At 36.9% G+C, this 18,847-nt stretch overlaps 1 protein-coding gene across 11 annotated transcripts in view; it reads left to right on the plus strand.

Moving 5' to 3' along the window:
• The window catches only part of BNC2 (basonuclin 2), a 334,627-nt gene extending 316,122 nt beyond the window's left edge, over positions 1 to 18,505 (plus strand). For 6 of the 11 annotated variants that reach the window (XM_038125038.1, XM_038125036.1, XM_038125037.1 and 3 more), the window contains exon 6: positions 9,227 to 9,955. In XM_038125038.1, coding sequence (XP_037980966.1) covers positions 9,227 to 9,887 — 661 coding nt within the window. In that variant the 3' untranslated portion in view covers positions 9,888 to 9,955. Of the gene's footprint in view, positions 1 to 6,884; positions 6,916 to 7,707; positions 7,716 to 9,226; positions 9,956 to 18,159 lie in introns of those variants that run through there. The other 5 variants (XM_038125040.1, XM_038125044.1, XM_038125043.1 and 2 more) reach the window with 5 other exon arrangements.
• Positions 18,506 to 18,847: the final 342 nt, after the last annotated feature.

The following is an 18,847-nucleotide window of genomic DNA, read 5'->3' on the forward strand; positions in this document are numbered from 1 at the left end:
GTCTGTTTGTCTAAAAACTTGCAAAATTATCACTTTTGGCTGTAGCAGTAAAATTAAATGAAGGATGAAAACTTCTGATTGCAAAACTTGGTTCATGTAAAATTTAGATCATTTAGATTTGAAAAGAAATGTTAATGCATGTATTTTTCATCTCTTCAGTATTTCTTAATCATTTCTTGAGGGAAAATACACCTTGTATCAAGGACTACCAATTATGAGCACTTCATGCATGACTGCAGTACACTGCACCAACTGAACTTCTCTGTAGACCTCGTGTAAATTGTAGAAAAAGCTTTGGAGTGATAGACAGCAGTGCTAAGCATCTGTACCGCCCATCAAAGGACTTTGTCATATGTGTAATGACTTCTCGTGCATGTAACATTGTGACACTGTGTTAGTTCACTTAGAAAATATGCTGTCAGATAAATCCTCTAAACTTTCTCAACCAGTTCGGATATTAGACAAGAGTGCTGGCTATTTTGTAATGAGTCTGTTTTGCTTCCAGGCAGCTAGTAAAGTGAGAGCTTGAAGTGTTGCAACACAGTTTTGGTAGTTTCTCAGCAACTTTGGCAAGTATGCCGGTCATTGTGCTCTTTGTTTGTAACATCTTTTGATCTTTAATGGACAACAATAGTAATATATTAAGAGTCCCACATAACCTCGGTGCTTCTGAGCATGCACAATTGTTGTGAACACGTACTTCTGTTCACACCATAAGGACCATTTCACTAAACACCTGAACAGGTATGAACTGAATTGTGGGACCTTTCAAAAGTCCCAACTCTGACAGATTGATTTTTTTTTTTTAAATTGCCATCAAATATTGGTTTCATATTTAACCTGAGTACTCACCCCCACAGTCAACTATCCTGCCTTCCTAAATGCTATCACTGCATTAACATTTTTTATGCATTCCATGGTGATGATAAATTGTTTTCTGACTCTAAGTGTGGATTAAGTATGCAAAAGGCATGTTTGCCACTGCCAACAAACCAATAATTCTCACTAACATCTTCAGAGTTACAACATTTATAAAGTAGCAAAGTGGAGTAAACAAACCATCTGTTTGGCTTTACCATATATGTCATGCTCTCTTATTAGCATATTACAATTCATTTAGTAAACAAATTTGGTGATTTTGTTCATGTCAAAGTTAGAGGGAGCTTGAAGATGATTAACATTCCTGGGACAGGCACATTAATACATTGCTTCCTCTGCAAAGTTAAATGGCTTCTCAGGAGAATCACCCCTTGTTGACAAGATGAGACTGTCAATTTTGTTTGCCTGCCACATTAGGGGCCGTAAGGGGATGGGAAGCTCTGAGAAAGAGGAGCAGTGTAGGCAGCATAATTCACTGTGAATTGAAAAAAGAAGTCTAATTCTGATAAATGGTCGACCCCAATACATCCTACCTGTTATTACAACAGACGTGCCGTATCTGTGCAGTAAATTAGTTAAACCCCTAAAGAGTTTGATAGGAGCTTATCTTCAAGTGAATAATTTGAGAGTAGAGGGAGCTGTCTTCGTGACCAGTGTGAGTGATTTGTTTCATATTGAAAGGGATTGAAATGACTGGGCTCCACATCTTTAATTTGCAAGAACTTGCTTGTCCTTTATTTCCTGTCTTTAATAAGCACTGGGTTTTTTTACTTTTTTTAATAGGTGCTGAACTGTATTTTACCTTTTGAATTTTCTTCCTATGAGAGGTTAATATTTTTCAGATTCTATGCAATTTCAGGCCTCAAGAGCTGATGCTATTACATTGTTCATGTAGAAATGCCATGGTTTTATTGGGTAGTATAGTATTTTTGCTTTGACTCTTTCTAAAGTCTAGCCTCTATACCTACTTTTCCCCGAACACTCAGAGGCAAATTAAATATGATCAAATACATGGAAGCAATAATGTACAGACTTAAACTTTGTCCCTGTTCAGATAAATGTGAATTTTATCATTTAGGTCAGATCAGGATTTCAAACTGTTTCTATCTTTGCTTAAATTTATGGATTTTTTTTCTTTTTAATTAAAGAAACCCAAAACAAAACAAACCCTCTATCAAAGACTGCTGATAGAGTGGCAAAATTAGAACAGTAAGTGAGAGGATAATTTCTTTAACAATTTCTATTACTAATTAAATTCCAGGAACTGTTTTATTGTTGATTCTCATAAGCAAATGGAAGAAATTATCACTACTTCTTTCTTGAAGACATATCAGAATTGAGGCCATATCTTTCTCATAAATATGTACACTGTTATATTTAGCCAGAGTCTTACTTTCTGGTTCTTTGATTTTAGCTGCATGAAACTCAGCACTTTCAGTCTGCAGAGATTCTGAGAAAGCATAAAATTCTGGGTTTACTTTCTGTAGTGTTCACCTATTCTGGGCCTTTCTATGAGTTTCAGGCTTAAACAAGCAGGAAAGGGACATGAAATGCAGGTAAGAACATATTGCTAAATTGTGTTAGCAACTAAAATCATGTGAAAATTTAAAACAAAACCAAAAGTCTTAATTCTCTTTGCCTTTGAGGTGAAAAGAAATGAAGAAATCTTTCCTTTAACATTTCATTATGGGTAAAAATGTATACTGAATACTGAGCTGAATAAAAAGTATCATAGGAGGAGTAATGAAAATTTCATTGTTTATATTTTAAACCAGATAGATGGAGCTTAGTTTTAAACTAAGTATAGCAAGAGGATAGCTTTTATGGGACATGTACAACTCGAGCAATAACTCCCATATCCAACTTCAATAAGAGGTTCATCAGTTTGTACATAAATCACCAGGCAATTGTGTTCTGGCCTTTGATTTTCTAACAAAACCTTCTCAAACTGCTGAAGATCTTGTGTTTTCAGGTTTTGTAACCCAGTAGTAGCTTCTGTCTTCTTTAAAAAAAATAAGTCTACTATCACTCAGAAAAAACATAATTAGACAGAAAATAATTTTATGCTGTCTTTACATGCATTAAGTCTCAAAATATAATTTTATAGTGTTACTTAATGCTGGGATCACTTATAATCTTAAAACAAACCTGAACAAAGACTGATGGCAATTCTTTTGCAGTGTTAGAATGGTAGGACTAGATGGTATTAATTTATCAAATCATGTGTTTGCCAGAAAAGTCACATTCAGAATACCTGAAATGTAAGAAATTGGGATGTTGGCTTTCTTGGAAACACAGGAAGAATGGTTGTAGCTGAATACGACTGGAAATGTGGAAATAGATAATTTCAGAATTTTAATGAACAATACAGTTTACTTTGATGGTTGACTGAGATCTTTATCAGGGAGCTTTGTCGCCTATAGTCAGACAAGAAGTAGTAGCTAGGACATTTAACTGGGACATCAGTTGGCTTGGCTTTTCTGTCTCACTGCATCAAGCAGTGGAAAGTGGGTTTCCACAGTCCCTAACTGACTGCCCTAACTGTGCATCTCTTTCATTCTCACTCCCTTTTTCTCCCTCATCACATAATATTTAAGTATAATGATACTTTCTGCTTGCTAAAATAATTAATAAAATAATACTATATGCTTAATTTTCAACAGCCTCTCCTGTTCTGAACTGTGAACACATTCAACGTAATTTTTCATGCAGTTAGTTTTTGCCCTCTATAATGCTCACATGTAAATAAATAGTGTTTTTTGAATCTGAATTCTCGACCTCTGCTCTGTGCATCAGAGATTAGGTTTGCCCTGGTGCAGATAGGACTGCAGCTATGGGTGCATCCAAATTTGGCCTTGAGTCATCCATAGGATTCATGCCAATTTCTATACTAGGACAAATTCTACTCTGATTAATTCCTTCTCACTCACTTCAAAATGAAGTTAAAAGACTGACTAAATAAAAAAAAAAGCTAAACTAAAGTGACCATTACATTTTTTTCTTTCTAACAAATGGACAGTAAATTAACAAAATCAGATTCCTTGACAAGTGTAGAAGGAAACTGCTAAAGAGATCCCAGTCAGGATTTATGATCTGTGTAAATAGAACGTACGTTTAATTGACCATATTTCCTAGGCTTACAATCCCCTTCCTTCTGTTGGTGCATAGTGCATCTGTCACGAAGAAATTTGCAAGTAGTAGGTGTGGTGTAACCAAGAATGAATTCTAGTAAAGAAAGAATACTTCCATGAACTTCACAAGAGAAGGAAAATACTACTACCAGTGGGATCACGCCAGAGTCAGGGAGACTGTGTAACTGTTGTAGAATTCTGAATTGCCCTGCTACTGAAACTCCTGTCTGAAACGGCAGTGGTGAACTCAAAGATTGGTATTTCACCACAACCACAGATCTTGTGTGTATGATCATTATCATTACCATCCTCATGGTATAAATGCTCCATTCTTATGGCCAAATTCACTCTAGTGAATTGCATTAGAGAGCTTTGCACACACTTTTGCCTTCCATATAAGTAATTAATTAGCAGTAACTTGAAAAAATGTGGTATTTATGTCAAAAAATCAGATATTCTGGGTCCTAGAATTTGCTCAAACTTCCTTGCTACACCAAGCTACATTTCAAAACATCTTGGAAAAATACCTCCTCATTTTTATGGGTATCTGACATGTAGTACAGACCTCGACAGCTATTTGGACATTCTTTGCCCCAGATAGTATTTTCAGAACAAACCCTCTTCACTATCCCTTGTTGCCTAGGAACTGATAGGTATATTAACTGAAGCAGAGTGAGATATGCCTATAGTTAAACTCATTTGATGGCATAATTCTGTCTGGAAGACTTCAATCACCAGTTATCTTTACACAACATTTCCACTGTCAGGATCAAATGCCATTCTGGTAGTTGATGTACAAATGAACAATCTAGGAAGTCCAGAGGCTTTCAAATTATTTAATTAGGTCAAATATTTTGTTTCATACACATATATTTATTTCTCCCTATCATTTATGTTCCATAAGTTCTTTTCCCTGCAGATACAGCAGCAGTTGTGGTGCTGCAAATGACACCAGAGATGGCCTTAAATTAGCTAGCTGAGGTATGAGAAGTAATGAAGCCATGGCAAGCTGAAGCTCAGCAGGTTTTGGCATATTTTGCTTCAAGATTTTCTGTCTGTTTGATGGCAGTGTTCATGCATTGGCACAAATCACTCTGCCCAAGCTGTGCCTTGGCTTACTCTGGGACCACTGTTTATACATACCTGGGAACAGAGGAGGAAGATGTAAGGATCTTTGTAAATCACATCAGAAAACAGAATAGCTGAAGTAAGAAACTTTAGGTGTCATGGGGAGGAGCAGATGAACAAGATGACAGGTGGTTAGCATTGGCTGAGGGCTCGTAGGGGACTCCTAGGGTTTAGGAGTGACAAAGCAGAGAAGAAAGGGTTGGATTAGGATGTAAAATCCCAGTTTTGTACACAAAAGGGGGTGTGAGACTTTGGGGTTTTTAATAAGATCTCAAAACTTCGCTGTCTAAATAAATGAATTTTTTTCACAACTCATACCTGCTTCTCCACTAGAATATTTTCACATATGATATTTAGGGACAGTATTAAGCACAAGTGAAATAGATTAAGAAATGAATGTAAAAGAATCAATTCTTTTGAACTGTGGTTGCATAATGGAAATCGACTGCTATGAATGAACCTATGTTCAGAAGTTATGAACAGCAGAGCTAATGCACTGCCATGAGTTCATCTTTATTATTGCATTACACCTGAATCAATTGATAAAGTAGCTTCTTTTTAAGGCTAGGAATGGCACTTAATTGAATAAAAGTCAATGTAATTATATTAGGAGAATCCAACAGTACTGCTGACAGCGGAAAAGGGACACTACTGAGCAGGGTGCCAGAACTGGTCCGCACATTTCTGCACATCGTTTGCCTGACAGATATTATGGGCTGGTACATACTTTAACTAGATTACTGATTGTTACTGCTGTAAGTGAGAATTTAATAAAGGAGGCATCTCTTCTTATCAGGGCATCAGCAGAGTTTGCATCCTTACACTGGTTTTTCTCAGGATGGCCTTTGTCTATCTGGGGCTTGGTGCCCCCTCTTTAACATGGCAGTTTATTCTTATCTCTTTATTTGGTGAATGCTGAAGTTTTTTTCACTGCATGCCTGACTGTTGTTTTTCTCAGCAGAAAACCAAAGAAATAGTAGTCACAAATGCATAGAAGAAACAATTACAGTTATCCTAACTAGCTTGTATGCTGAAAAAAATTCCCATAACACAGGAGTGAAGGGAGAGAAGGGGAGCAACTATAAGTACACACATGAGTACTTCATGAATAGTTTGCAATTAGCCTTATGATGATAATCACAAATGTGCCTTTAAAGTCATTTAATAACTCTGGTCAGTGTGGACAGGCCTTCACAGTAAGCATTTCCTGTACTTCACTTAGCAACTTTACATGGAACTATATTCCATCTGAAACCAGGAAGGCAAGGGACCATCAGGACTACTGTTTATCATTCATGTATGTGCACTGCATGCTTCTGTTCAGAACTCATTTGTGGATAATAATTGGTATGGTGTGAATATGCTTTGATTCATGTGCTTTATGTTTTCTGTATTGTGTGATTGAGTCAGTATCCATCAGGACAACAGTATAAGTGATAAAACAGTATAAGCTGACAAAAACCAGGTTCACAATCAAGACTTTTTTTAAGTCTGTGTTTTATTGGTTTCAGTTTTTTGGGGTTTTTTTGGGGTTTTTTTTTGGTTGTTTTTTTTTGTTTTGTTTTGTTTTTGTTTGTGTTTTTTTTACTAGATATATCTGGATTGGAATGTGAATTTGTTCTCTCTCTCTCTCTCTCTCTCTCTTTCTCTCTCTTTTTCTCTCTCTCTCTATCTCTCTATCTCTCCTCCCCCTCCCCTTTTCTTTCTCTTTTCTCCTCTCCTCTCTCTTTTGTGATCTCAATTTAGCAAAAGATTAGAAAGCTGATCTTATCACAAGGTAAGCTCAGCCTTCCTAAGTGCAGTGTGGGGATATGCATAATTACACTTCTATGCCTCAAAAAAGCAATGGTCCTATATTTGCTTGTGTGAAAAGAGTGTTTCCCATGTGGGATAAAAGCAAGAAATACTCTCCACTTTTTCCCCCCTTGCCCATACCTCTCAACTGTCTCTCATTAGGAGAGAAATCCCCTGTTCTAGACCACTCCTTTACTGGAATAATTGCATCCCAAGCACACACAATTCAATTAAACCACATTTCAGTATCAGTTTTGTGTCAGAAAACACTTACCTGCATTTGCAGATGAATGGGACAGATTAGTTCTTTTGCTGTTTGTTTATTCCCTTAAGTTACATGCAACAGATAAATGAATCACAAAGTGTTAGAAAGTTACAGAGATTTACTCCACATCAATTTAATCTTCCTATATTTACATTTGTTTTATTTATTTGCATTGTATTGCTGTACCATGTTTGGGACTTCAGTTGGTTGAGAGGTATGTTTCAAAGGGTTTCTTGAAATAAAAGCTTCCAATAAGGAAATATTGCTAATAGCTATTGTTCCTCTTCTCCCTATTTTGTTAATGAAGGACTTGAATATCTGTAAAATATTTGATCATTGTTATGTCTTCTCTTGCCAATTTTGTACCTAGTGCTTTTTTGCAAATTAAGCTATTCCTATGTTAAAATTCTCTCTTTCTCTCTCTCTTTCCCCACCCTCCTCCCGCTCCCCACCCCCCCTCTTCTTTTCCCTCCTACATTTGGGCTCTGATCTGCAATTTATAATGGGCAGACAGACTGGTGAGTCTGCATGTTGTAAATTGCGGGTTTGGGTCCTTAGCTTGCAAAGAATGTTATGCAGTAGAACTTCGCTAATTCTTTTTTTTGCTGACTCGAAATTCACGTAACCCTCCAAAGAAACTGAATAAATATTTGTCATTTCCTCAGCAATGCTGCACATTCTGAAAACTGAACCCTAAAGTTTTCTATTACTGAAAACTTTACACTGATTTCTTATACTTAAGCACTTCAGCAAAATGAGCATGCTCTGTGTTCAGAGGTTTTTCATGTCAGTCATGTTTGTTGCTTGCATCATTAATTCAAAAAATGCAGTTTTTCTAAGAGGGTTTCCTGACACTACTGCAAATCAGTGAGGTTCTACTGCAGTGGATGAATAAAGCCAATGCCAAAAGTGGAGAGTAGAATGCAGTTTCAAATAATAGGCTATTTTACATGTTTACTAACCCAAAGGCTTACATTGTTTGCAAACATAGAGCTTACATTGTTTGCAAATGTAGAGCTTTATTTCTTGAGAGCAAAGGCCCAGATCCTGTAAAACACTTGAGAGTCTTTTAATTTGCAGCTCTTGGGATCTGGTTTAAAATCCACCTCCATCGGTGACAGTTTTCCATTGTCTTGAGTATCTGCAGTAACTTCAGCAAATACCTAAACCAAACCATGCTTAAGTTTTTGGATTGATTTGGGGCAAAATTCTCACTGCAATTAATGGGTTTTTTTCACTGGACATGACGCTGCTTGAGTCAATCAGCACTGCATGCAGACAGTACAGGGAAAAGGGCAGGGAGGTGTGGCAGTGACAACTTAGAAGGATGAAACCACTAACTTTGGCTACGATTTTCAGAAACTTACATGTAGATTTCAAAGACTTGTTCTCTTAAACCCTTCAAGTCTTCTTCACCTTGGTTTGGCCTGATTCTGAATCCCTTCATACAAGAATTAAATTACCAGAATCAGGACCTCTGACAATGCCTTATTCGGTTACCTTTATTTTACTCTGCTCAGATGTTTCACTTACAGAGTTATGTGAGTACATATAAAACATCTTTTTATGTATGTATGTATGAATAAGTATATAAAGACATAGATCCAGAGTAGAGACATAGCTAGACACGCATTCATATATTCCATATATTAATATTTTTGCCTCTTGAAGAGAAAGAAAGTCAGCAGGGATTCAGGAATCAAGAAGAGCATTTTGTATTTTCTGTATATACAATTTATTTTTTTTTAAATTTCAAATAAAAGGGCTGTAGCTGCTGTTGGAGACTAATGTTGAGGAGCAGCAGCTAACAAGAAAAACAATAAGGGGGGAATTTGCTTGTTTTGTTTAGTTTTTATGTTGCAATTTGTCCACTTGTAGTAAAACTGAAATTTCCAAGCAACATGGATAGAAGATATTTTTATGACAAATTATCAATAAATCATAATTTGGATTTGGTGCTTGTTGACTGTATGTTTAATCAAAAATACTGTACATTTTTCCTTTTCTCCCTTCCCTCTTCCTTTCCCAGACACAGTGCTAACATAAACCTGCACCGTAAACTGTTGACCAAAGAACTGGATGACATGGGCTTGGACACTTCACAGCCTTCTCTTAGTAAGGACCTCCGTGATGAATTTTTGGTGAAGATATATGGCGCTCAGCATCAGATGGCGCTTGACATAAGGGAAGACACCTCCTCGCCTGCTGGCACTGAGGATTCCCATATGAATGGGTACGGCAGAGGCATGGCAGAAGACTATATGGTACTAGACCTGAGCACCACCTCCAGCATCCAGTCCAGCAGCAGTATCCATTCCTCAAGAGAATCTGATGCAGGAAGTGATGAGGGTATTCTCCTGGACGACGTCGATGGGGCAAGTGACAGCGGGGAATCTGCCCACAAAGCAGATGCCCCTGCCTTAGCTGTAGGTATGGGCACCGATGTCCCAGGATCCCTCATGTTCAACAGTGTTTCGGTGAGCAACGGTGGGATAATGTGTAACATTTGCCACAAAATGTACAGCAACAAGGGAACCCTCAGAGTGCACTACAAAACAGTGCACTTGCGAGAAATGCACAAGTGCAAAGTCCCTGGGTGCAACATGATGTTCTCCTCTGTACGTAGCCGAAACCGGCACAGCCAGAACCCCAATCTACATAAAAACATTCCTTTCACTTCAGTAGATTAGGTCAAGGATGGACACAGCATAATGCCAGCTCTCAGAGAGGGCCCACTACATCTGAACTGCCATATACAGCCTCCATATATATATATATATATATATATATATATATATATATATATATGTATATGTATATGTATATGTATATGTATATGTATATGTGTATATGTGTATATGTGTATATGTATATATATACACACGTAAATATACATACATATATATATATATATATATACACATATATATATATATATATATATATATATATATATATATAAAAAAAATTTTCTTTTCTTTTTTTAGCAAAAGAAATAAACACCAGGTGCTTTTTCCCCTTTCTTGGTTGTTGGGGTTTTTTTCTTTTTTTTTTTTTTTTAATAGAAACAAAAACATAGGACCTTTAATTTGGGGGAAGAGATCCTTCTTTAAAAAACAAACAAACAAAAACAAACAAACAAATAGAAAAACTGCAGTTGTCCCTTGTTCTGTTAGAATGTTTTTGGTCATCTCCAAAGAGCCAGTTTGTTCTTCATATAATTTTTGCCTGGGAAAAAAAAAGAACAAAAAAGAACAAAAAAAAAAAAAAACCAACAAAAAAAAAAGCAAACCCAAAACAAAACACAAAAAAGAACAAAAAAATACACAAAAAATCCCCCCAAAACCACAAAAAAATTGCAAACAAACAAAAAGAGAAAGAAAAAACAATCTACTTAGTTGTCTTTGTGTCTTCTAAGCATTGGGGATAACGTTCTACTAAGCATGGCTGTTACACTTGTATATATATATTGAGCCTTGACAGGCCTATGATGTAAAACAATTGTATTGATGGTGGTTTAACTCTAATTTTTTTGCTTAATTTTTACAGTTACATTCAGCTGTTAGATAAGCAGGAAAAATAGTTTGCTGCCTAGTTTTACTCTTTTATGTTAGCTTTAATGCACATTTTTAAAAGAACCACGGTCTTGTTTTAACTACCTGCTAGATATAAGTAATACAGAGGTGCTGGCATGCTTTACAGTACCCGATTTGATACAGTTTTTTTGTCTTGTACTATTACATAAATCCAGTCATGCACTTTTTCGTACACTACAAGGGGATGTGTAATAATATCCATGCTTTTTTTTTCCTTAAACTATTGCCATATTTTCAGTAAGTGTCTTTAAAAAAAATACACCTAGATAAAAGTGAGCTGGTCAGTATGAGGGCATGAATGCCAAACAAAGAGTATTAGTGTTTAGTGTTAATACAAAAGTGCCAACTTTGCACACATTTTGAAAAAAGAAAATGTAGTTGTTCACCATAACCACAGTTGTAGTTTTTGGACTACACACAGAAAATTGCTGGGGAGGGAACAGGGGTAAAGTGAAATACAGAATTCTTGGTGCTTTTTTCAAGTGCCAATCATTACTAGAAACAATAGTGCATCCTTATTCCTTATATACTACATTGCATAAAAGTAAAAAAAAAAAAAAAACCCAGAATTTTGTCATATGAACCAGTATAATTTTTTTTGTCAAACTTGCATAATATTTGGGGATACAAATGCTGATGCTACTTGTCACAAAACAAAGATGAATATAATTTTGTGTGCTTCTTATTATAGCCTGGATTTTTGTGGTGTTTTAAAAAAATCAAAATGAACAGGGAAATAATGTTAACTATGTTGTTCTGTAAAGTTGTCTTTTTTGCAATGGAAAGTGCTGTAGTATGATTAAGGCATGTTTTATAGAAACAATCAAAAGAAATTAATGGCAGAAGCACTTAGTAGCTCTGAAAATATATGCTGGACTTTTTATTGGGTAACTTTCCCTTTGGATAAAATTAGAAGACAGAGAAAAAGGATGTCTAGTTGTGTTAATGTTTTGTGTTTCACTCGCATGATTTGTCAGAAAATAACAAACGTCCAAGAAATATAGTGAGCAAGAGAGCGAGCCCAACCAGGAGACAGAGAAGAAGCAAGCAGTTGAGAAAGGCAGAGAGAAAGGAGGCTGCCCTCTGAATTTTTTTGTTTCCGGTGTTTACACATGTTGCTTGAGCTGGTAAGCCACACTGGCAGCCTTAGTTACCACAACATACTGACAGTATTACTTAAGATGGTATTTACTTAAGATCAGTCTACAGCCAAAGCCATTAGGATGTGTGTTGTAGACTCTTTTCTTTACAAAACAAATAACAATAACAAAATCAAAAACAAACAAACAAAGCAACCCCTAAGGGATATTTCAGCATACAATAAAATATTTCTTCAGTGAGAATGTGTTCCTTTTCTGTATTTACTGACCCAGAACATTATTCTTAGCAAAGAGTCAGAAATGCTCCATTGTTTCAGCTTGTCGCTGTATTGTTTTGGTGTGCATTTTGATTACTCTTACTGTTTAGGTCCACTTGAGTACTTAACTCCTATTACATTTTCTAGAGGGAACTCTTAATATAGATTTCCTCTTTTTTATTACTTTTAATGCATTTCAGGTTTTTTTTTTCCAAAAGTAGGAATCAATATCTAATAAATCAGTATTTCCAGTTGTAGAAAATAAAAGTATTTCTAAATGAATTCTCACTATGTTCCAATGAGTTACAAGCCTCTGATATCTTTTTTATTTTGTGCACTCATGAAACCCTGAAAACATTTGTGAATTCCACAGAAACTATAAGAAAAATTTACCTTCTGGTTTATCAAAAAGAAACTTTATAGCAAAAAAGCAAGCTGTTTCACTGACATTTTTCTTTCATCTTTTTTATTTTCTTCAAAATCTCAACTACTTTACCTTGTTAAATTGAGTGATCTGCTTTGGTTTTTTTTATGTTGTGCAAGCTCAGTGTGTTTGTGAGAAAGGGAAATTAGAACAGTAAGGGTGCATTTTTCCAAAACATATGAACCTTTGTAGTGTTACCTGTGCTGCACTCTCATCTCTCATCCCAGGTTAATAGAAACAAGTAATACAGAAAGTCTAAAAAATAAAAGAACTAAAATGGAATTATATATACAGGGAAAAAAACCCCCACTCTTTTGTAGTATGCGCAGTATAAATAAATATAATTTTTTAATGAAAAATGCATTTAAGGTATATAAAAGAATTCCTCACTGAATGAATCACTGTTCAGCATTCTTATTTCACTATGGTTCTGTTAGAGGTCAAATGGGTTTGGTAAGCTTATTTGAAAATTTACACATCACCTGTAGATAAATTCAGCAGATTATTGACATAGAAGAAAAAAAATCTATTTATTACACAAAATTGAACAGCACATACTAAAAAGTAAGGGAAAAGGGACAAACCTCCAAAAACTGTTAGGAGCTCACAAGTCCTATTTTTAATTTCATTCAGATTTTGCTTCAGCTATGTAGAAGATATCATCTCTGTCTTGTGGACAGAACACTATTTAATGTTATTTTTAGGCAAATCTCGGCAAAATAATTTTTCTCAGTGTTAGTGATACTAATGTCAGAACAGTCTTTTTTTAGAAGGGCACTTACACTTACTTTGAATTGAATGGCATTTCCCTCCTTTCAACTTAGCATGCATCTCTATGAGAATCTGTATTTATCAGAATTGTTCTTGTGGTGGAATTTATTTCATCTGACATTATCTGAAAAATTCATAAAGGGGCTCTGGCGTAGCAGCTTGGTTTTACTGAAAGTAGCATTTCTGGGTGATCTCAGTAGAGACCCAGAGTGCAGTAATAATGACCAAACATCTCATCTCTTCAGCACAGAACATGGCCTGTAATGGTGTGATGACATGATAAGTATTATGCTGTTGCTTATGTTATCACAAGTCTGTGGCTATCCCTTCGGTTTCCAAACCTGTCAGTCTAAACCAGTTTGTAAGAACTAGACCAGCTTTGAGGAAAATCCTCTTGCCTTTACATGGAGTTTTTTCCTTCTTTTTTGGTTCCTGTAGTTATTGTGGTCACTCTTCCCATATTGTTTCACTGTTTTACTCAAGATAGTTGTATTTTTCTGTAAATATCAAAAAACTTTGTCTGCAATTAGAAAATAACTGTACTGAACCTCCTTTAGAAACAGAACTATTTGTCTGGAGGTTGTTTAGGATTTTTCTTTTCATTGTGAGGTTTGGAGGGTATGGTGTGTCAGGAAAGCATATGTTAATGGTTAATCACTAGGTATTTTTTGAAAAACTGTATGAAAATTTGGAAGGAAAACAGCACAGTCAAAGCACAAGAATGGAAACCATGAGTTTTAACACCCCTGGTAGCCCCTTCTAACTTTTTAGCCTCACACATATCATATCACTTACCCACTTACGTTTCAGTCTCTCAGGCTATCACTAATACTAATATGATTTTGCCCATAAGTGTGCTCCTGTGAGGACCAATCAGCTGTATTAGTAAAGAGCTAATTTAACTCATAAATATTTTTTTTCACACCTTAAACTATTTAGTCAATTTTTCTGAGCTATATCTCAATCAGGTACATTTTATTATGCCTGAGATTTTAACCTTGCCTTTTAAATTGTAGCTGATGCTGTGGTGACACTGAAGATGTGCACACAAGGTATAAGCACTGTCACCGAGTTACAACTCAATTTGACAAAATGTGAAAGGTATAGATTAAAAACCTTAATAGCACATGGACACCACTCTTAAAGACCTCTCAAAGGCTTTTCATGTCTGAGCTCATAAAAATTGTGTGTTTCCTAGGGGTCTGTAGGTATTTTACACAAAAGAAATTCTGTAACATATTTGCCATGGGTAAACTTCAGTGTATCTTCCTTCCTTCCTTCCGACACTTCCTTCCGCCACTTCCTTCCTTCCTTCCTTCCTTCCTTCCTTCCTTCCTTCCTTCCTTCCTTCCTTCCTTCCTTCCTTCCTTCCTTCCTTCCTTCCTTCCTTCCTTCCTTCCTTCCTTCCTTCCTTCCGACACTTCCTTCCTTCCTTCCGACACTTCCTTCCGACACTTCCTTCCGACACTTCCTTCCTTCCGACACTTCCTTCCTTCCTTCCTTCCGACACTTCCTTCCTTCCGACACTTCCTTCCTTATGACACTTCCTTCCTTCCTGCTTTCTTGCCTTCTTCCGTCTCTCCCTCCCTTCTTCTCTTTCCACCTCCCTTCTTCCTTCTCTGTCTCTCTTCTTCCCTGTCTCCTTTCCTCCTGTTATGGAACTGAAAGTGTACTTTTTCTGCATGTTCCACAAGTTTATACATTTTCCATCACCTTTATGTTTCCTATTCCATCCCCCAAAAAAGGAACTGTTTAGGAAAAATTAGTAGAGTCAGTTTCTGTGAAGTAGCTGCCAGCAGTGGTCAGCACCTCTGTTGATTTGGTCTAGTACAATTAATAGGAAGTGGGGCTCCCAGGATGCACTTGAGTTTTCCCTGACTTTTGGCCTTTTCAACCTAGCTGAGGATCTAAGCTAAATATATGGGGTAGGAATGTAAAAGCAACAAGAGCTGTATGGATATCATGAACTCTCAAAAATATGATAAGTCACGGTCTGATCTGTTGCAGAGCTAGGAACCATTTTCAAGACCAGGGATTTAGTTCCAAAATTTTCTCCTTCAATGTGTATGATATTTTGTAATCAAAATGCTTGATGTGGATCTATTTTTCACATGGTGGTCATTAAGGATGTCAGTTGCTGTCAGAAAATAGGACATATTTTTAGAAATGTATTTGTACTCAAAATCTGCAGGGCATTTTCACAGCAACATTGGTGGTAGAGTAAATTACAATGAAGGGAAAGTGTGTGTGGTCAAGGAGTGGACACATGCTCCTCTATATTTTTTTGCCACATACGTGAACAGAACCGTTACTTCTTCAGTCCCCAGAATGTTTTTTGTCACTTTTCTCTTTGGGTTAACAGAATCACTCTTTTTATTTGAAAAGAGAAGCAAAGGTGTCTGTACTGAGGGCAAGGAGGCAGCAGGGGTTCTCTGTGGGGAAAAGGTGAGTGGCAGACACATGATGGCAGCTGGTATATTTCAGTTCCTTCTTAGTTTTGTTTTTTTTCTTATGTAGTGACATAAGGAAAAGACTTTGCTGCTATAGTAACTCAACAAAACAGTGACTGTAGTGCTACTTTGCTAGATAAGCATCAGCATATCCTGCTGTTGCCACATGATGAGTTGGGCTTTTTTCTCCCGTTCTGTAGGGACATAAAAGGAACTCTTTTCCATGCCCATTTCTACTTCAGGAACAGTGCAACATCATATGATGGACTGAACCTTTCACCCACATGTTTGCCCAAATACATGTCTGTTCCAGTCTCATGGTTTCTGTCTCTTCCTGCCAACACTGCAGCATTATCACTGCCTTTAAAATGGCTGTAACAGAGTGAAGTAGCAACTATTTTACATAAGTAGTATTATCTTGAGTCTGTAGTTAACCAGTCTTGTGTGGCTTGTTTTCTCTGTTCAAGTCATGATATTGAATGACAGCTTTGATTTTTTGATCAAGGTATATTGATCATGTATATCCCAATACTGTTGCTGTTATGTTTGGCACTGACACTTAAATGAAAACGGTTCTGGACCACCAAAAGGTTAAAAAATGGACATGCTTTTGACAAGTCCTCTGACTTTTGCCAGTATTATTGTTCATTATGATGACACTGTGTTTTTTTAAATAGCAGCTGTAGTTGTCATGAAACTATTTTCCCATTCCTCTCCTTTAAAGTGTGATGTTGTAAATTCATGTGACCTTTCCTGCAAAGAATAAATATTTCTTTTTTTATATAAGATCTCAAGACAAGGCTTGTTTTGTAACAAATAGTGGCCCATTACAAAGCAGGAAAAAAACTGAGCTGAGCAGAAAGAAGCTTCAGTTCAATTTCACCTCATATCTTTCTAATAACTTACTTGTCACTTTATTACCTTCCAGTAATGTGAATGCTGCTGACAAGACTGTCACACTAACAGCAGACAACACCCTCTCTTCCTTAGCCCCAGCTCTCCTGGCTACTTATTGCACTGGCCCTGAAGGGACACAAACTAATAGTGTGCTTTCAAGTTCAGCACTTGGCCATCAAATATAAAAGGATGTGTAATTGCCTGTTTATCCCCTGTGAAGGCGAAATAGAGTATAAGATCCAGGCTTTCCCTCCCCATTCCCTAAAACACACACACACACACACACACACACACACACACACACACACACACACACACATATGCACACACACACACACACACCCCCCCACATGAGCATTCACACACATCTGCAGTGAGTGAAGTCCCATCTGGAGCACTCTGATTTGTCTTTGGGAAGCCCAAGGCTGCCACTGGCTGCTCTATCAAGCTATCAGGTAGACGGTAACAAGATGGCTTCTTAGCAAAAGGTCAGCTGAGTAATACTGTCTGTAATGGCACTTTTGTCTGCTTATGTAGCAACTAATTGCTTTGTATTGGCAAAAGCCATACTGTGCCTGCTAGAAATAGTTGTTTGAATTTGCTACATGTCTTACTGCATAGGTTCAGTGTCAAACAGGATGCGCAGTCTATTTTTTTAACAGGTTTAGCCCATCCCTAGGCAAATTTCTGATCAATCTCAACCTCTTGGGTTCCTATCATGAGTGCTGATTCCCTATATCCCATTCTATTGTCATAGGAGAATCTCCTGCTGAGGTCAGCATAAAATTCAGTAAAGTTTATCTTTAATAAACATATCTGAGACACAATCTGCTGATCTCATGAAAGGAGGATTTTTTTCTGATTTATACGTTCATTTGCAAGAACACTGCTAAAAGTACAAGCTCCAGAAGTGGTTTTCAGATAGGCCATTAGAAGAGAGAGAGTTTTATAGTGAAGTAACTTGAGAGCACATGGTGTGTTTTAAGAAATTTTAAGCTCATGAAGGCCAGTGTACCTGGCTGTAGTCACTCCCCTTGCATTTTATTGTGTGCTTTCTGACTGCTGAATAGCAGTTGAAAATTCAGGTAGGCAGAGGAGCTGCTGAAGCATGCTTTCCTTGCAGGTTCTGCAGCATTCCTGTGCCAAGATCATAACTCTGGTCCTGTGTGTACCTGTGAGCACTGGGTACTGTGGGTTGAACAGTGCTGGCAGCCAGTGCAGCACCAAAAATTCAAACACAGCCCAAGACCAAGAGATCTAAACACAGCCATTTTGGGGTCAATTCATGGCATTGGTTGGCTGCAGCACCTCTTTGCTGGTTCCATATGCTAATGCTGTCAACAGCACTGTGTGGTAATTTGATGTTTACTGCAACAGAGGTGATGGTGCCCACCGTAAATATGCTAAGGTCTTTTACCAGTCAAAGGTCACTGATCTTTTCCCTCCTTTTCCTTCCGAGTTCATCAGAAGCTACAAGGGTGAAACCAGCAGACAAATTCCTGAGGCCTGTTTGTATCAGAAGTCTAAAGGCTGAGCCCAGACTCTGCTCCCCTGTCAACTCCATGTGTACATGGCACTGATGGAGGTTGAAGCAGCCGGATGAGCTGACCTGCGATGATGAGCTGGGGCAGCTTTTCTTGCTGTACCATTTCCAAGGCTGTTTGTAAAAACTGAGGACTTTCTGATTGAAGAAATAATTTGTGTCCTTTGTGTGTGTTTGTGAATATGTGTGTGAGTGTGAATGTGACAGACAGAGAAGAAACAGACACAGTGTGACAACAAGGAGCCTTGAAATTAAGATTACAGGTGAGCAAAATTATATAATTTCTATCACATCTACATAGTTATATATATATATATATATATATATATATATATATATATATATATATATATAGTCAGGTAGCAATTTCTAATGTGTAGAGAGATTTTTCTGGTTTTCTACAGATTTTGTACATTGCTTCCTTCAAGCATTTGGAGACAAATATTTCAGAAAATTAAGCATCCAGGACAATTATATTTCTAAAGAAGAAAGAGAGAGCAAGACTAGCTAAGTGATGCATAAAGATTTTATAAGGCATCCATTGTCAAACAAAAGGTTGAGAATGATCAGAGGATAATGCACAGTTAGGATGGCAAACTCATCAATAGTTAA

This window comes from Motacilla alba, chromosome Z (assembly GCF_015832195.1).
Source record: "Motacilla alba alba isolate MOTALB_02 chromosome Z, Motacilla_alba_V1.0_pri, whole genome shotgun sequence".
Taxonomy (NCBI): Eukaryota; Metazoa; Chordata; class Aves; order Passeriformes; family Motacillidae; genus Motacilla; species Motacilla alba.